Source organism: Uloborus diversus, chromosome 10, assembly GCF_026930045.1.
Source record: "Uloborus diversus isolate 005 chromosome 10, Udiv.v.3.1, whole genome shotgun sequence".
Taxonomy (NCBI): Eukaryota; Metazoa; Arthropoda; class Arachnida; order Araneae; family Uloboridae; genus Uloborus; species Uloborus diversus.
The window spans coordinates 23225679-23239844 of record NC_072740.1 but is presented as its reverse complement, the minus strand read 5'-3'; the positions used below and the strand labels follow the sequence as shown (position 1 = coordinate 23239844).

The 14166-nt window shown below is 31.2% G+C and overlaps 1 protein-coding gene across 1 annotated transcript in view; it reads right to left on the bottom strand.

Annotated features, from left to right (window-relative positions):
* LOC129231590 (transcription factor 12-like) overlaps nucleotides 1-14166 on the bottom strand; it is a 153185-nt gene that overhangs the window by 117383 nt on the left and 21636 nt on the right. The window contains exons 4-5 of the mRNA XM_054865951.1: nucleotides 13323-13348; nucleotides 8622-8663 (exon numbers count right to left, since the gene is read on the bottom strand). Coding sequence (XP_054721926.1) covers nucleotides 8622-8663; nucleotides 13323-13348 — 68 coding nt within the window. The remainder of the gene's footprint in view (nucleotides 1-8621; nucleotides 8664-13322; nucleotides 13349-14166) is intronic.

Here is a 14166-nt window from a genome sequence, read left to right as displayed (position 1 = left end):
TCCCTACTAGAATAGAAACAGTTGTTACAAAGCCACCCTTATCTTGTAGGAAAAATTTTTTTAAAAAAAATCTGTTGTTCAACATTTTAATGAAAACGTTGAAACAAAAATCGTGCTTGAGTTGCAGATAAAAAAATTAATTGAAAAATACGCATTGGGCCATACTACGAAAAAGCCGTCATATTGTCCCGCTAGTAACAGCTCATATATGTATTTCATTAAATGGTTGCAAAAGATAAAAAACATAAGTGTTTGCTTAAGATATCACACATGCGTTTCTACTTTCTTAAGCAACAAAATGTTGTTCATTATCCTTTTAAATTATCATTTTGAACGAAATATGCGAGCAGTTCATGCGGGAAAAAATGACTCACTTTTTTGTAGAATGACTCATTACACCTAGAACGAAATAAAAATTCTGCTCCCCCCCATTTCCCACAGAAAAGATTTACATTAAAGCTAGCGTTACAATAAAATCAAAATAAGAAATCTTGCCCTCCACTTTCTCTTCCCCACCTGGCTGGAAAATAAAATTTAAAATACATGTTACAATTAAAACAATAAAAATAAAATCCCCCCCCCCTGAAAGGTAAATTATTTAATTAAAAAATGTTTTACAATTACAACAGAATGAAAATTACACCCCCCTCCAAGAAAAAACGAATTTAATAAATAGTGCATTAAAATTAAACAAAATAAAAATCCCGCTTTTCTGTGTAGAAAAAAGGATTAAATAAAAATATGCATTACCATTAGAATGAAACAAACATTCCTCCCCCACCATTCACAACTTTAACTTAAGATGAACTACAATTCGAATCACACAATTACTATCACATTTATTGTTTTTCAAAGTTTTTTTTTTTTTTTTTTGTGAGAATGCCATAACTTTCTCAATATTTATCAAATTCCACAAATAAGTCACCATTTTAAAGATTTTTTTTACCACTTTCGGTGAAAAATTAAGAGACGATTCATATTTTTATTAAAATAAGGAAACAAAACTTTAATTTTAGCATGATAAATCACAGTATAAGATTTTTAAAAGATTTTAACAAAATAGAGCAGCAGTTCCCAACCTATGGGTCAAGAGCAGCATGTTACTGGGCCATGGACACTGGTCGAGAGTCAGAACCAAAATAAATTTAGAGGTCCAATTTCCGGTATTGCAGCAATTCATTAGTTAAATGTGCAATCACTCGAAAGCTCTCTGTAGCTCGTAACCAATAATTAACTTTTCATAAATACGATTCTTTACATTTCTTAGGAACTTTACCCTAAAGCTGACGATGAAATCCAATGAATCAGAAACTTTTTAAAATTAAATTGCCTAAAAAACTAAAAAATAGCTTCAAGTTAAAAATGCCCTTCCCATAGCTGCCAAGTGCTCCGTTTTTCCCGGAGTTTCTCCGATTTTTATTGCGTACTCCGAAAATCGGATTTATTCCAAAAAACTCCGTTTTTTGACTTTGCTTGTACACTTTTCGATTTTTGAGGAAAAAGAAGAAATTTCCCTATCCTGGAAGGTAGGAATTGTGCACAAATTCAACAAAAGAGGAGGCAATTTTATGCCCTGGAAGCATTAGTGTCAAGATAAACACTGAGTGGGAGCGCTAATCGATCGGAGAACATCGTTTTTTCATTGAGCATTTCAGCTACGTGCAAAACGTAGCCGCCATGTTTGGTCATTCAGAAGATGGAAGTAGACGTTGCTTAAATGCTTTCGTTTTCAAAGACAAAGCAGAATTGCGGGTTTATTTTAACTGCAAACTAATGAAAATCAGCAAAATGTGCTGCAAAATGTTTTTTTTGGTTATTTTAAATAATTTTATTGGGAAATGAAAACAAGTATACTATTTAAAATTTCATCTTATCCCTATTGCTTTGGACACGAATGTGCTAAAGATTCTCAATTAAATTGTAGTTTCATGGGGATTTTTTATTTTCAAATTATTTTCATGCAACAAATTCAAAATTTTATATCTGAATTTTTGACTTAGTCGCCATATTTGGCGAGATTTAAGTACACAAAACTCTTAAAGTGGCCAAGTTTTCAAAATCGGAATTAGATGTTTATTGCAATGCAAACTATTGAAAATAATGCAAAATGGGCTTATTTTTTTTTCCGGAAAATTCTTAATTTTTTTCTTGAAAAATGAAAAAAAATTTTCTTCAGAATATTATGTTATCCTGATTGGTTTGGATGCTAATGTGCTAAAAACTGTCTATTTCATCTCAATTTTAGTTTTTTTAAGGATTATTAATTATTTATAATTACTTTTAATGCAACAAATTCAAAAATCTATCATCTTAAATTTTTTGCATTGTTGCTATGTTCGGTCATTTGCAACATGGAAGTAGACAAGATTGAATAAATCTTGTACTAATATAAATATATACCACTAAGATAAATATATTTAAGACAAGTTTAATAGCCTAAGTTTTGGAAAACAGAATTGGTTGTTTGTCTCAATGCAAACTATTAAAAATAACAAAAGGCAAAAAGTTATGGGGTTTTTTTTAATTATTTTTTTGAAAGAGAAATTTTATCTGTATTTGATCCTTATTGCCTCGGAGGCTTTGTTATAAGCTGAAACCATTTCATCTAAAATGAAGGTTCCTGCTGACTTCTCATTTATTTATTTATTTTTTTTTAATAAATCAGAAATCTATTTTAACTTGAATTTTCCATGTACAAAAAAAGTATTGAATGACTCTATTTTAAAATGTGTGAGTATTGAATGACTCTATTTTAAAATGTGTGAAGATGTTTTTTTTTTTAATTTTCAATATGTACCTACGTAATGATGCTTTTTTAATGTAAAATATTTTTATCTTATACTTGGTTGTAGTTTTGTTGAAAATCTAACATGAAAATTAAGAAACGCATTGTAATGGTGCTTAGAACTTATAGAAGCTTACGGTACAGAAGGAAGGTTTAGCACAGGCTACGATTTGGTGCTCTTATTTTAACCCTCATTGCTCCTATTTTTTCCCTTAAGTGCTCCTATTTTTTTTATCTTGAGGTTGGCAGCTATGCCTTCCTTTGTTGAACTATGAGGTTGATACAAAAGTCAGGTTCCCATCAATTTTACAAATATACAGCACTATCTATTCTCATTGAAATTTATATCGTTGGAAAGAAAAAAGTTTCTTTATTTTTATACATAACCGCCATCTTTTTCTGTGCATTATTGTTGACGGTGCTTTAACTTCTGTATCGAGTGTCACAGAATTTCACCACCAGAGTGGGACATGACAGTCAACAAACTACTCTGTTCTTGATTGCAGTCAGCAGCTCGAGTCTAGTGATTACCACTTGTTACCTTAGTTTATGGAACACTTTGATGGCCAACATTTCCAAAGTGACGACGAAGTCAAACAAGCTGAAGTGTGCATTGCATGACTTCCTTTTACACCAATTTAATGTTATTTCCCCATTATTTCAATTTTAATGTGATTCAAGAGTTAAATCTCTAAATATCACCAACAATGGCCACATTGAAACCAGATTTTAAAAAAAAAATCGCCAAATTTGTTTTCAAGTAGGCGACAAAACTTGGCGACCGAAAGACTGGCGTTATATCGCCAAGTGTCCGCCAAATTATAACACTTGAGTTTGCATCGAAATTAACAATGAATTCCGCCCAAAAAGGTGCAAAAGACCCCTTTAGAATCACCTGAATGCAACCAAAAAGGGAGGTGCACAACAAGACCCCACTAGGAGTCTACGTACCAAATTTCAACTTTCTAGGACATACCGTTCTTGAGTTGTGCAACATACATACGCACATACATACGTATATACAGACGTCACGAGAAAGCTCGTTGTAATTAACTCGCGAAACTTCAAAATTGATACAGTAAAGCACGGTATATACGTTTTTAAAGGGACTGTATGAGAAGAGCGTATAAGTGAAAAAACGTATAATAGGTAAACGTTAATGTGTATTCGACTCTGCAGGGACCAATTTGAAAAATGTGTAATCGATAAAAACGTATAAAAGAGAAACGTATAAATGTTGCTCAACTGTATTTCGAGCATCAATACATTCTTACGTACATATGTACGTGTGGTCGGGTCGAAAAAAAAAACTCAACATTCACTTGGGGGTGAGCAAAATGGAAATTAAGGCCGATTTTCGAGTGAAAATTTTTTTGCGAATACAATACTTCCTTTTTTGTAAAAGGAAGTAAAAAGGGGTGAAACGCTTCCTCAATGGGTTGGCGGGCGTGACACTCGATATAGAAGTTAGGGCACCATTGACAATAATGCACAGAAAAAGATGCCAATTATGTATAAAAAAAAGAAACATTTTTTCTTTTCTATGATGTAAATTTAAATGAGAATACAGTGCTGTATATTTGTAAAATTGATGGGAACCTTACTTTTAGATCGACCCTCCTATTTCATGTCCATACCAGACTTTAAGATCCCTTTAAGTTCATCAAAATCCAAGACTACCAGAACTAAATCATGCTTTCTTGGTTTACTTAGCCCAACAACTAAAATCTAATTCATAAATAAATAAATTTTGAAATGAAGAACAAAGTAAGCCAATCAATGCAGCGAAGCTTAAAATACTAATTAACTTCCAAAATTTAATGAGCGACGGGTAATTGAATCGCCACTTGAATCAAATCCTCAAAAATAGAACATCCAGCTCAGCATTAAAAAACTGTCGGATATTTAAATCAAACATGTTGCTTATATGAATCAAGTGTATATGGCTAACCATTTCCTGCAAACATGTGATACATAAGCGCAGTCTTTTATCTTTGCCTTCTCTTCAGTGTTTTTTTTTTGTAAATAGTGAAAAGAGGGGCAGGCAAAATGTTGCCGAAATTTTAATGAGTTTTCTCGAAAAAGGTAAAACAAAACCCGTGAGACGGAGAGACATGGTGTCGACAGGTCGACACTTTAGGTTTCGTCACTGATAGTGTTAACAGTTAAGCAATGAGGTGCGAATTGCGAGGACTATAGGTTTTTTAGCAACTAACATCTTTCGAAGCACATAAATTAGAATTTGAACTTTGTAATTGCTTTAGATACTTAATTATGGTAAAATTCTTTAAAAAAACATAGAATGAATATTTTGAGAGAATTGCTTACTTCAGATACTTGATCTTGCTTGCTTGACTAAAAATTTAATTTTCTTAAATTGCATGTAGAATTCCCCATTTATAAAAAAAATCACTGTGAATACCTGAGCAAAAGTCGAGAAATTTAGTACAAAAAATGAGGTTGAAATTTGAGGGGAGGGGGGGGGGGGGCAACTTATTTGTGGGGAAGAATTTCCGAAAATTTCCAAAAAAAGTAAATTGTCCCATATTCTGCTTTAATTTTAGTCTCACAGTGAAATAACAACTAAAAATTAGTTAAAGACTGACTATGCAAAAAATGCAGGAGTCTCCATGTTTGCAAAATTTCTCAATAGTTGGTCATGTGGAAATTAATGCTCATTTAAACGAAATGAATTGACAGTACAAAACCTTGATATTAATGCAAAATAAATGCAACAAGTAACAAACATTGTAATTGCAAAAACAAACCCTTGACAAAAATCCTGATTGCAAAAATGAACCTTTTTTGTAAAAAAGTATAAAATTTATGCATTTCTGATTGTAAGAATGTTCATTACATTTTTTTAATTTTCCGTCTTTTATAACGTTCATTTTCAAAAATTGGGAAAAAACATTCTCGTTCTTTTCAGAAAGTAGGGGCTTTACTTACATGCGGGTTTTCGATTTTTCCCTAATATTACACCGAAAAATAGGGGGTCGACAAAAACGAGAGTATGTAGGGTACCCATTTTTGTATTATTGAATCAAAACTGTTTCAAACGAACATGATTCATATGAGCAGTGGTTACTGTAATTGAAACATTTACAGCATGCACAAAAATTTAAATTTTCAGACAAGGCATGCAATTTCCCATGAAGGAGGCATTTGCTGTTGGAATGTTTCGAAAACATATTTTTTTAGCAGAAATTGAGGTGGTTAATAGGTAATTCTTGATCCGCTTAAAACAGATGTTCTTTAGTAGCTTGCATGGGAAAAAAATAAAGAAACAAGGACTAAAAAATACATGATTTTTTTTTTTCAAAATTATATGAAAATAAAGGAATATGGGAGCTCTTCCAAGTCTGCACATAATTATCTCTGAAAAGGTGTAGCTTCAGTTTTTCCTTGAGATAAAAAATATGCCTGAGTCATCCATCACATATGGGTTTTTTTTTTTTTTTTTTTTTTTTTGATAATATTATTGCATGCTTATAAAATTTGAATTTATTTCTTGCAGTCTTCAGAAAATTATTTGTCTAGTGGTAAGACTTTTAGAATCTAGCAAAAGCCAATCTGCTAAACATATTTCAAACAAATAATTCAGAGAAACACTTAAAAATGGCTTTCTTTCATCAAAAATAAACATATTTATCACAAAATATAGCAGATTAAATTTCTCATGTAGCAGTTCCTTGATTTCTGATTTTTTTTTTTTTTTTTCAATTCCACTAAACTCAATAATTATTTAGTAGATACAGGGGTCTGTCCAGGATTTTTCACAGGGTCCGTTTTTTGTGAAAAATCAAATAATTTTGTGAAAATTGAATTAATTTTGTGAAAAATCAAAAAATTTCGCAAAAAAAAAAATTTTTTTTTTTTTTTTTTTTTTGTTAAAACGAAATTTTAGAACTTAGAGATGGCACAAACTGCATCAATTAAACTTAAAGTTGAGTGTTTTCCTCTTCTATGTCGAGAAAATCATTCTGGATTTTTTTTTCTGACATTTGGCCGGGGGGGGGGGGGTCGTCGCTCTTTCAAGTATCAACATTTATCTACCATTCTACATTATGTTAAATTATACTAGATATATTTCTGTACAGTATTTAAAATAATTGTAACAAAAATATAAATAAATAAAATAAAATTCAGAATAAAGTTCAGCATTCAACTTTTTGACCCAAGACACTCTTAAAAAGCACGGAATTTCGTTTCGAAAAATAAAAAGATATTTCAATTGTTTACCTCTTAACAAAGCGTAATAATCATCAAAAATTCGAAAAATCGGATTACCATATCGGATGCAAAGAGATCGCAATTCTCAAAGCGAAGGCATCAAAAGTATAAAAACGGCTTGTAAAAGAAATATTTTTGATAAAATTATTTTAAAATTGCATTTTAGAGTCCTATGATAACCGTTTCATTAATATCTGTGGACACAGTCGACCCAAAAAATAAAATAAAATAAACCATCTATTCAGCATTTTCATTTTTGACTCATAACAGAAAATGGAATTTTGCTTTAAAAACTTGAAACGAGAGTTCTAACAGAAATAAAGAGACTTTTCATTTATTTGAATCCTAATAAAGCGAAGTTACGTGCACGTATTTCTGCTTCAGCCCTGGCTAATGGGCGGTAATTTACTGAATATAAAGCGAAGTTAGCTTGAAAAAAGAACAAAATATGATTCTCATATCGGATGTTAAAAGATTGCATATTTCAAAATGTAGACATCTAAAGAAAAAAAACGGTAGTTAAAAGAGTTTATTTAAAGTTAATCATCCTTGTTAGCATCGAAAAATCAAAACCCATATAATTTTCTCCCAAAATAACAATTAAACATCGCACCGGAACAGTAAAAACGCAAATATTGACAAGCTGGCAAAATGATGAGAATATTTTCTAATCAAGTCATTATAAAGGTTCAACGCCAGACGCTAAGTGGTGATAATTTTGAAGTTGGTAACCCTATCTGAAGCGATCATATTTTTTCCTCACCCTTACTATCCCTTTGCAGTTCTAAGTTCATTTCGCAGATATATATTATTATTGTTTGTTAAATCATGAGCGGAGAAAAGTGCTTACCAATGCCTTTTCAGAAAAGTTTACAACAACACCGCTGCTAATTAGCTGTGATAAAACAAACCATTATAAAATTCACCGCCAGCTCAGTTATTCCATCCCTCAGTTATTCCATCCGGAGCTATCAAGAGGTAACTTACTACAAAACAACCATTATATTTATTTGGCAGTAGCAATTATTTATCACTTGAAGGAGCATCGCAAGAGTGCCAATTTTTTTTTTTTTTTTTTCAAAATCAGCCGATTTTGTATAAGCGGATCCCTCTAATCTGACTTACAAAAAGGTTCCAAAAATTATTGGTTTATACACAGAAATATGCGTTATTTTGCTTTCAGTTTTACTCTTTCAATAAACAATTTGTGACAGATCCGATCTTGTTTATCAGAATTTCGTGAAGGGTCCGTTTTGTTTGATCCGGATTTTGTGAAAGGTCCGTTTTGTTTGATCGGGATTTTGTGAAAGGTCCGTTTTGGTTGATCGGATTTTTGTGAAGGGTCCGTTAACGGACCCAAATATCCTCTGGCCAGACCCCTGAGATAGTATCTTCAATCTGCTAAAATATCTTATCACTACATTTCATTGCCATACTTTGAAGTTTTGAAAGGTTCAAAAGTTCTCATTAATTACAAAAAATCTAAATAAATTAAAAAATACAAAAATTAAAACAACTGACATTTCCAGGTTTTACTTGAAGGTTGTAAATTGATTTAGGGTAGTTTTTACAAAGAGAGAGAGAAAGTGGGAAAAAAACTTACAGGTATCCAATGGCCATCTAATGATTCTTTATGCTCAGGTCCCTAAAATTAAAAACAGCATTATATAACGACATATCTGTTACATATACATAATTTAACAAGAACTTAAAGAGCAGAAAGATCGAAAGTATGTCAACCTTGTCACGTGTATTTTGAGTTAAGCCATAACGATAAGCCGGTTTTAATGAAATCAAGCACTGAAATAACACTGAATCTGAACATTGTGAAATGCACTTGGAAATTATTCTAAATTTCAATTCTGTTCACTCATTTCAATTTTCAGCAAGAACTTCAGGAATTTACTAATATAGAGGTGTAAACATTAACCTATTTCTAAAATTTTTATATCATTTTATGGAGGTAAAAAAAGGTGAAGGTCAAATTTGTTTGATTTAGTCAAGTTATTAAATCTTCTAAAATTATTTTTGGCACAAAACCTGCGAAGGTAACCTAGATTTGTGAAAAAAAAAAAAAAAAAACTAATGCTAACAGAACAGTGAATGATGTTGAAAAAACATTAACAGGTGAAAAGTTCAGAAATTAAAATAAATAATAGTTCATTCAGTTTCTACTTTCCTCCAGGCATCCTAATATCCCATACACTCAGATTATGAGGAGGCTTCTTAGTTAATTTATATAGAAAATAGGTTTTAAAAAAAAAAGCAAAAATTTTTACAGCAGTTATTTAACGCACAAGAAGGTTAAGCTAAAATAGGCCTTTTCGTTTGTAAAAAAATCACTAAAATATCTGCCAGCTGAAAGTGAACATATTATTTTAACAGTACAGTAAAAACTACCTTTCCTGATTTTTTATGATGAGGAGGGGATGAGTGACAACATAGACCATTTTTCATAAGTGGAGATCAAGGAATTAATGGATTTCAGGTACCTGATTTGTTTACAACTTGAATAATACAATTTTTGGCATTTTATTATTTGTTTCAGGTTTACAAAAGCATAAGAGTAAAAGCTATCCTATGGCTACAGCAAAGCATAGTCTGAGTGCTTATTTTAAACTAATAATTTACAACAAATTTTAAAAAATAAAACCTTAAAATAAAATGTTTAAAATGAAAATTAAATTTTTCTTTTGAATATTTAACAGAATGTTATTGCCTTCGTCTTAAAACATCACTACAGCCCATGTAAATATCCTTGGTAATGAGAAAGTCGATGAGCGTGCCAAGGAGTCTAGATCCTACTCCCAATCATCGAACCTCACTTTAATTGATGCCAATGCTGTAGCCAGCCGTAGACTTATCAGCAATAATTTAAAATCTTCTATTCCAGCCTTAAACTGTAATCATACAATAGCATCAATAATAATCAGACTTTGAACAAAACGTGTAAAGGCATGAAAATATCAAGTGACGGAGTAAGAAGGTTACTCAATTCACTGCCCTAACTTTCAACTGTCTCCTCAGCATATCTTTGGCTGCCCAGCAATTCAGGACAGGCTTCTCAAGATTGGCCTGGATGACCCAAATGACTTAATTCTTTTGGAAAAGGCTGTGGAGGTCCTCGAGGCTGTCTTCAACAGCTTCGGAGTAATCTAGTGCTTTTCTTTTTTGCACATCATGTACAAGACAAAAACAACAAAAACTAAATCATTCTCATTCTTTACATCCCAAACTGTAGGTGGACTTAAGGTTAGCAGATTTGGGAGATAGCTACTTTTGGAATACTCTTTCCACCATCTCATTAAAAATCAACTCACACAAAAACAAAAATTTCTAATTTGAAAGAAACGCTCCACTTTTTAATTGAAGATTTACAAGGGAAAGAATGAATCATTTTGAGGTGTAAAAGGAGCATAAAATGGAATATATTATGCCAAGAAGAATTTTATTTCTGCAGGTTTTAAATGATGGTAGATATAATCCACTGCATTCATACTAAAGACATAGGATTGGAGAAAGTCTTTTATGAAACGTGGAGGCGGAGGCAATACGAAGACAAGAAATTGGAAACACAGCCCATAGAACAAAAAACAAAAAGAGAGCTATAACGAAAGTTTCACACTTCACAACTACTATCATCCAAAGATTATTTTTCACTTTTTAGTTCATTTTGATACGAAAGCGTATTTTTTTAGTTTTTTAAACTATTATTTTATTTTTCTGTTTTTTAGTCTTATGTTGGAGAATTATCAGGCAACGAAATTATTTATAAAACGAGTGCAAGGTAATAGCTTAAAGTTAAGACAAGGGCACCCCGATGCGAAGCTACTGTGAGTCATCAATGTATGTTTGCGGAAATCATATTTATATTACTTTGATAATTTGAGATGCATTTGAATATAAAAGTTTTGTTCAACAATGGTCTGGTCAGCAATGAATTTCCAACTGAAGGCTCACCTAAATTTTGGCATGAAATTATTTAAAAACAATTATATTTCATGTTCTAATTACCTTGGAACATTGGGACAAATTTTGTCTGATGCAGAAAAATTAAAGGTTTTTGTAGATATTTTTAAATAATTTTTGCGAGTATTTCATAATGTATTTTTTTAAGTTTTCTTTTTTTCACATTGTTGGATTTATGCCAAAATATTGATTAAAATTGGAGGAAACTAACAATTAAAAGAGTTAATTAATTAATTTGATTATAGAATATTGCATTGTCATCGGGTCTGAGGCTGCGTGCCAAATTTCAAAAGAATACGATCGCAGGAAGTGGGCGAAATTTGAGCTGCAAGATTCCGTTACAAGATACATACATACATACATACATACAGGTGAAGTTAATAAAAGCGTATTAAAAACAGCAAGAAATCATCTCTAAGCCTGGAACCAGAACTTCATGTAGCTCTTTCCAGGATAGAGCCGAACATCAAACGTCTTTGCTCCTCAAGGTAGGCTGAAGTGTCTTATTAGTGTCAAACGGAAGTTATAGGTGCTTGCTTCGTTTTTGAAACATTATTTGATAAATCGTTTAATTGCAGTGTGCACACTTTAAGGATATGCTTGATGGAAATGCTTTGAAACATATGAAGCATAATTTTCTTTAAAGTCTGATATAGGTAGTTTTGTTGTTCATTATCAACCTCAATACATTTGAAGTATTTCTACTTTCTGAATAAATTAAAATACACTACGTTAGTTATAATTGTTTTATTTATATTAAAAAAGCCCCCCCCCCCCCCCCCGTCTTTCTACCAGTGAATGATAAAAACATTTTTATATTACCATTACGAAATTAGGTTCAGTGTGCCCCGTTGATCTAGAAATTTCTTAAGTGTGCCGCAAAGTAAAAAAGGTTGAGAAGCACTGCCATAGGTGACGCTTTAAAACACCACGATTTGATTTAATATACATATTTGAATGTTGGAAAAAAAAAGTAAGTAAATTAAATAATTTTTAAATTACGGAGTTTTTTATTGCTCAGTTAATTTTGTTTGGTTACTTAGTTAACGAAAAAATTAACTAAATTCTGTTTTTGTCAATTTAAATGCCGTTGTCACTGTCTTATGAAAGTTTAAAATCGAATACAAAACTTCAGACACACAAACACTAAAAGGCAAAATATAATTGTATTAATAGTGTTAGAGTGAAATTGAACGCTTTTAAAACGAACTAAAAAAAATAAAAAAACTCTAAGCCTTGTGCAGATTTAAAACCCCATAGAGATTCAACATGCCTTACAGATTGCCTGAAAAGTTTGTGATTGCGAATTTTAATAGCAATCAAAATACTTGCAATATTTAAAAGCGAAAACATGGGGTGCATGCACTATGCACTATATGACTATAGGAAGTATAAAGAGTACATACATATATTTTTTTCACGAAAATAAAGCTATCGATGATTTCTTGCTTTGAATATTTTGTGAATTTACTATTAAAGGAATCAAAATTTGATTATAATATATGAAGTTTAAATATTTTGCAAGTCTTAAAATTTCTCCATTACGATGGGCTTGTGAAAAAAAAGTGCTTTTCAGTATTTAAATTGACCTTGGATAAATCACGTAAGTGAAGAGGCGCGGCAGATTTCAAATCTGCCTAGGGGCGTCATGAAGCTAAATTCGGCCTTGCAGATGGTGATTACTAATTTTATTTAACTTTTGTCAATATTTAACACTAAAGCATACATATTAAACAATTTTTCTCTAAAGCAGGAAATTTTATGTAATTAAGAATAATCATTTTTGTAATCAGAATTCTTTACATTACAAAAGATATTATATCTTAGTGAATGGGCTATGAAAGAGGTTATAAATCAATTCTATATGAATAATAGAAGCAACTACTGATTCAATGAGAGCATAATCCTGAGCTATGACAAAAACTTCGTAATAATAATAGTCTCGGCAAAATCAGAAGATTGTCAATCATAAAAGTTTTGTATCAGCTCTCATCCTTTTTCACATATGCTGAATTCTGAACATTAAGAAATTCTCATACTAATGACTTTTTACACAATGGCAAAAGGCAAAATGTATTATCAGTGAGATAAAAAATAATGCTAAAACATAGTTAAATAAAATTGACATATTATCACAGTATCACAATGTTTGCCAATTCAAATTCAACGCAAAATAAAGAATGTCCCAAAAAGATGCACAAAGAGCAAAAGCATAACATTTTACTTCAATGTCTAAAGCATGAATACAAAATATATTTCAAAAGAAAACCAAGACTGAAAGATTAGCATATCCAAATAAAAACCTTTTATCAATATATAGAATAACAATACTTACATCTCTTTTTCTTTTTGCAGGAGGACCTAAAGAAAAGAAAAAAAAAATAGTTGAAATACAAAACTATTAATGATGAAAAGAAAACTTAAATCATTTCAGCATTAACAAGGAGAAACTAGATCCAAGTCCAATTATTGTGGTGTTTGAGAGGGATTGATCTATAAGTTCACTCATTGAATGACTTGGATGATATATTTTAACGTAATATCTAATATCAAAGATGAAAAACATTTAACTTTAACCTTTACAAGAATTAACATTAACTGTTTTTTTCTTCAACATCACCCACATAAATTAAATTTTAAGTAACAACTGAAGAATCTTTGATTCCACATTAAACTTTTCTACCGTTACCGAACCAAAAAATTCCTTACTAGGCAAATTTTGCTGACAAGTCGGCAAATTTCTAGATAATATAGCAACATTGGGATTATTTTTAAAAATTGTTTTTAAATGATGCTAATAATACTTTTCATTAGATGTTATGCATGTAGAATAAGCAAGCATGTGCATACTTTATTACAATTTTTAAACATTAATAATGTAAAAGAGAAAATTAATATCAATCATTCAAGAAACAAAAATTGAATAAACTTTGGTATGACCATAACCACGATCTGATGAGAAGGTGCCAAGCAAAAGCAAACATATCCATAAAAATACAACATTGAGGTAATGACTGATTTTTATTCGTCAGCCTCATTCCTATACGTTAGTGTAGTTGGTTTCACCCCCAAAAAATCATATCCTATTATTTTAGAGCTTTGAAATTTGAGGTTCTGCGCATAAAAGAACAAATGTATATGTGTGTCCTAAGCAAACAAGAACAAATCCACTCCATCCA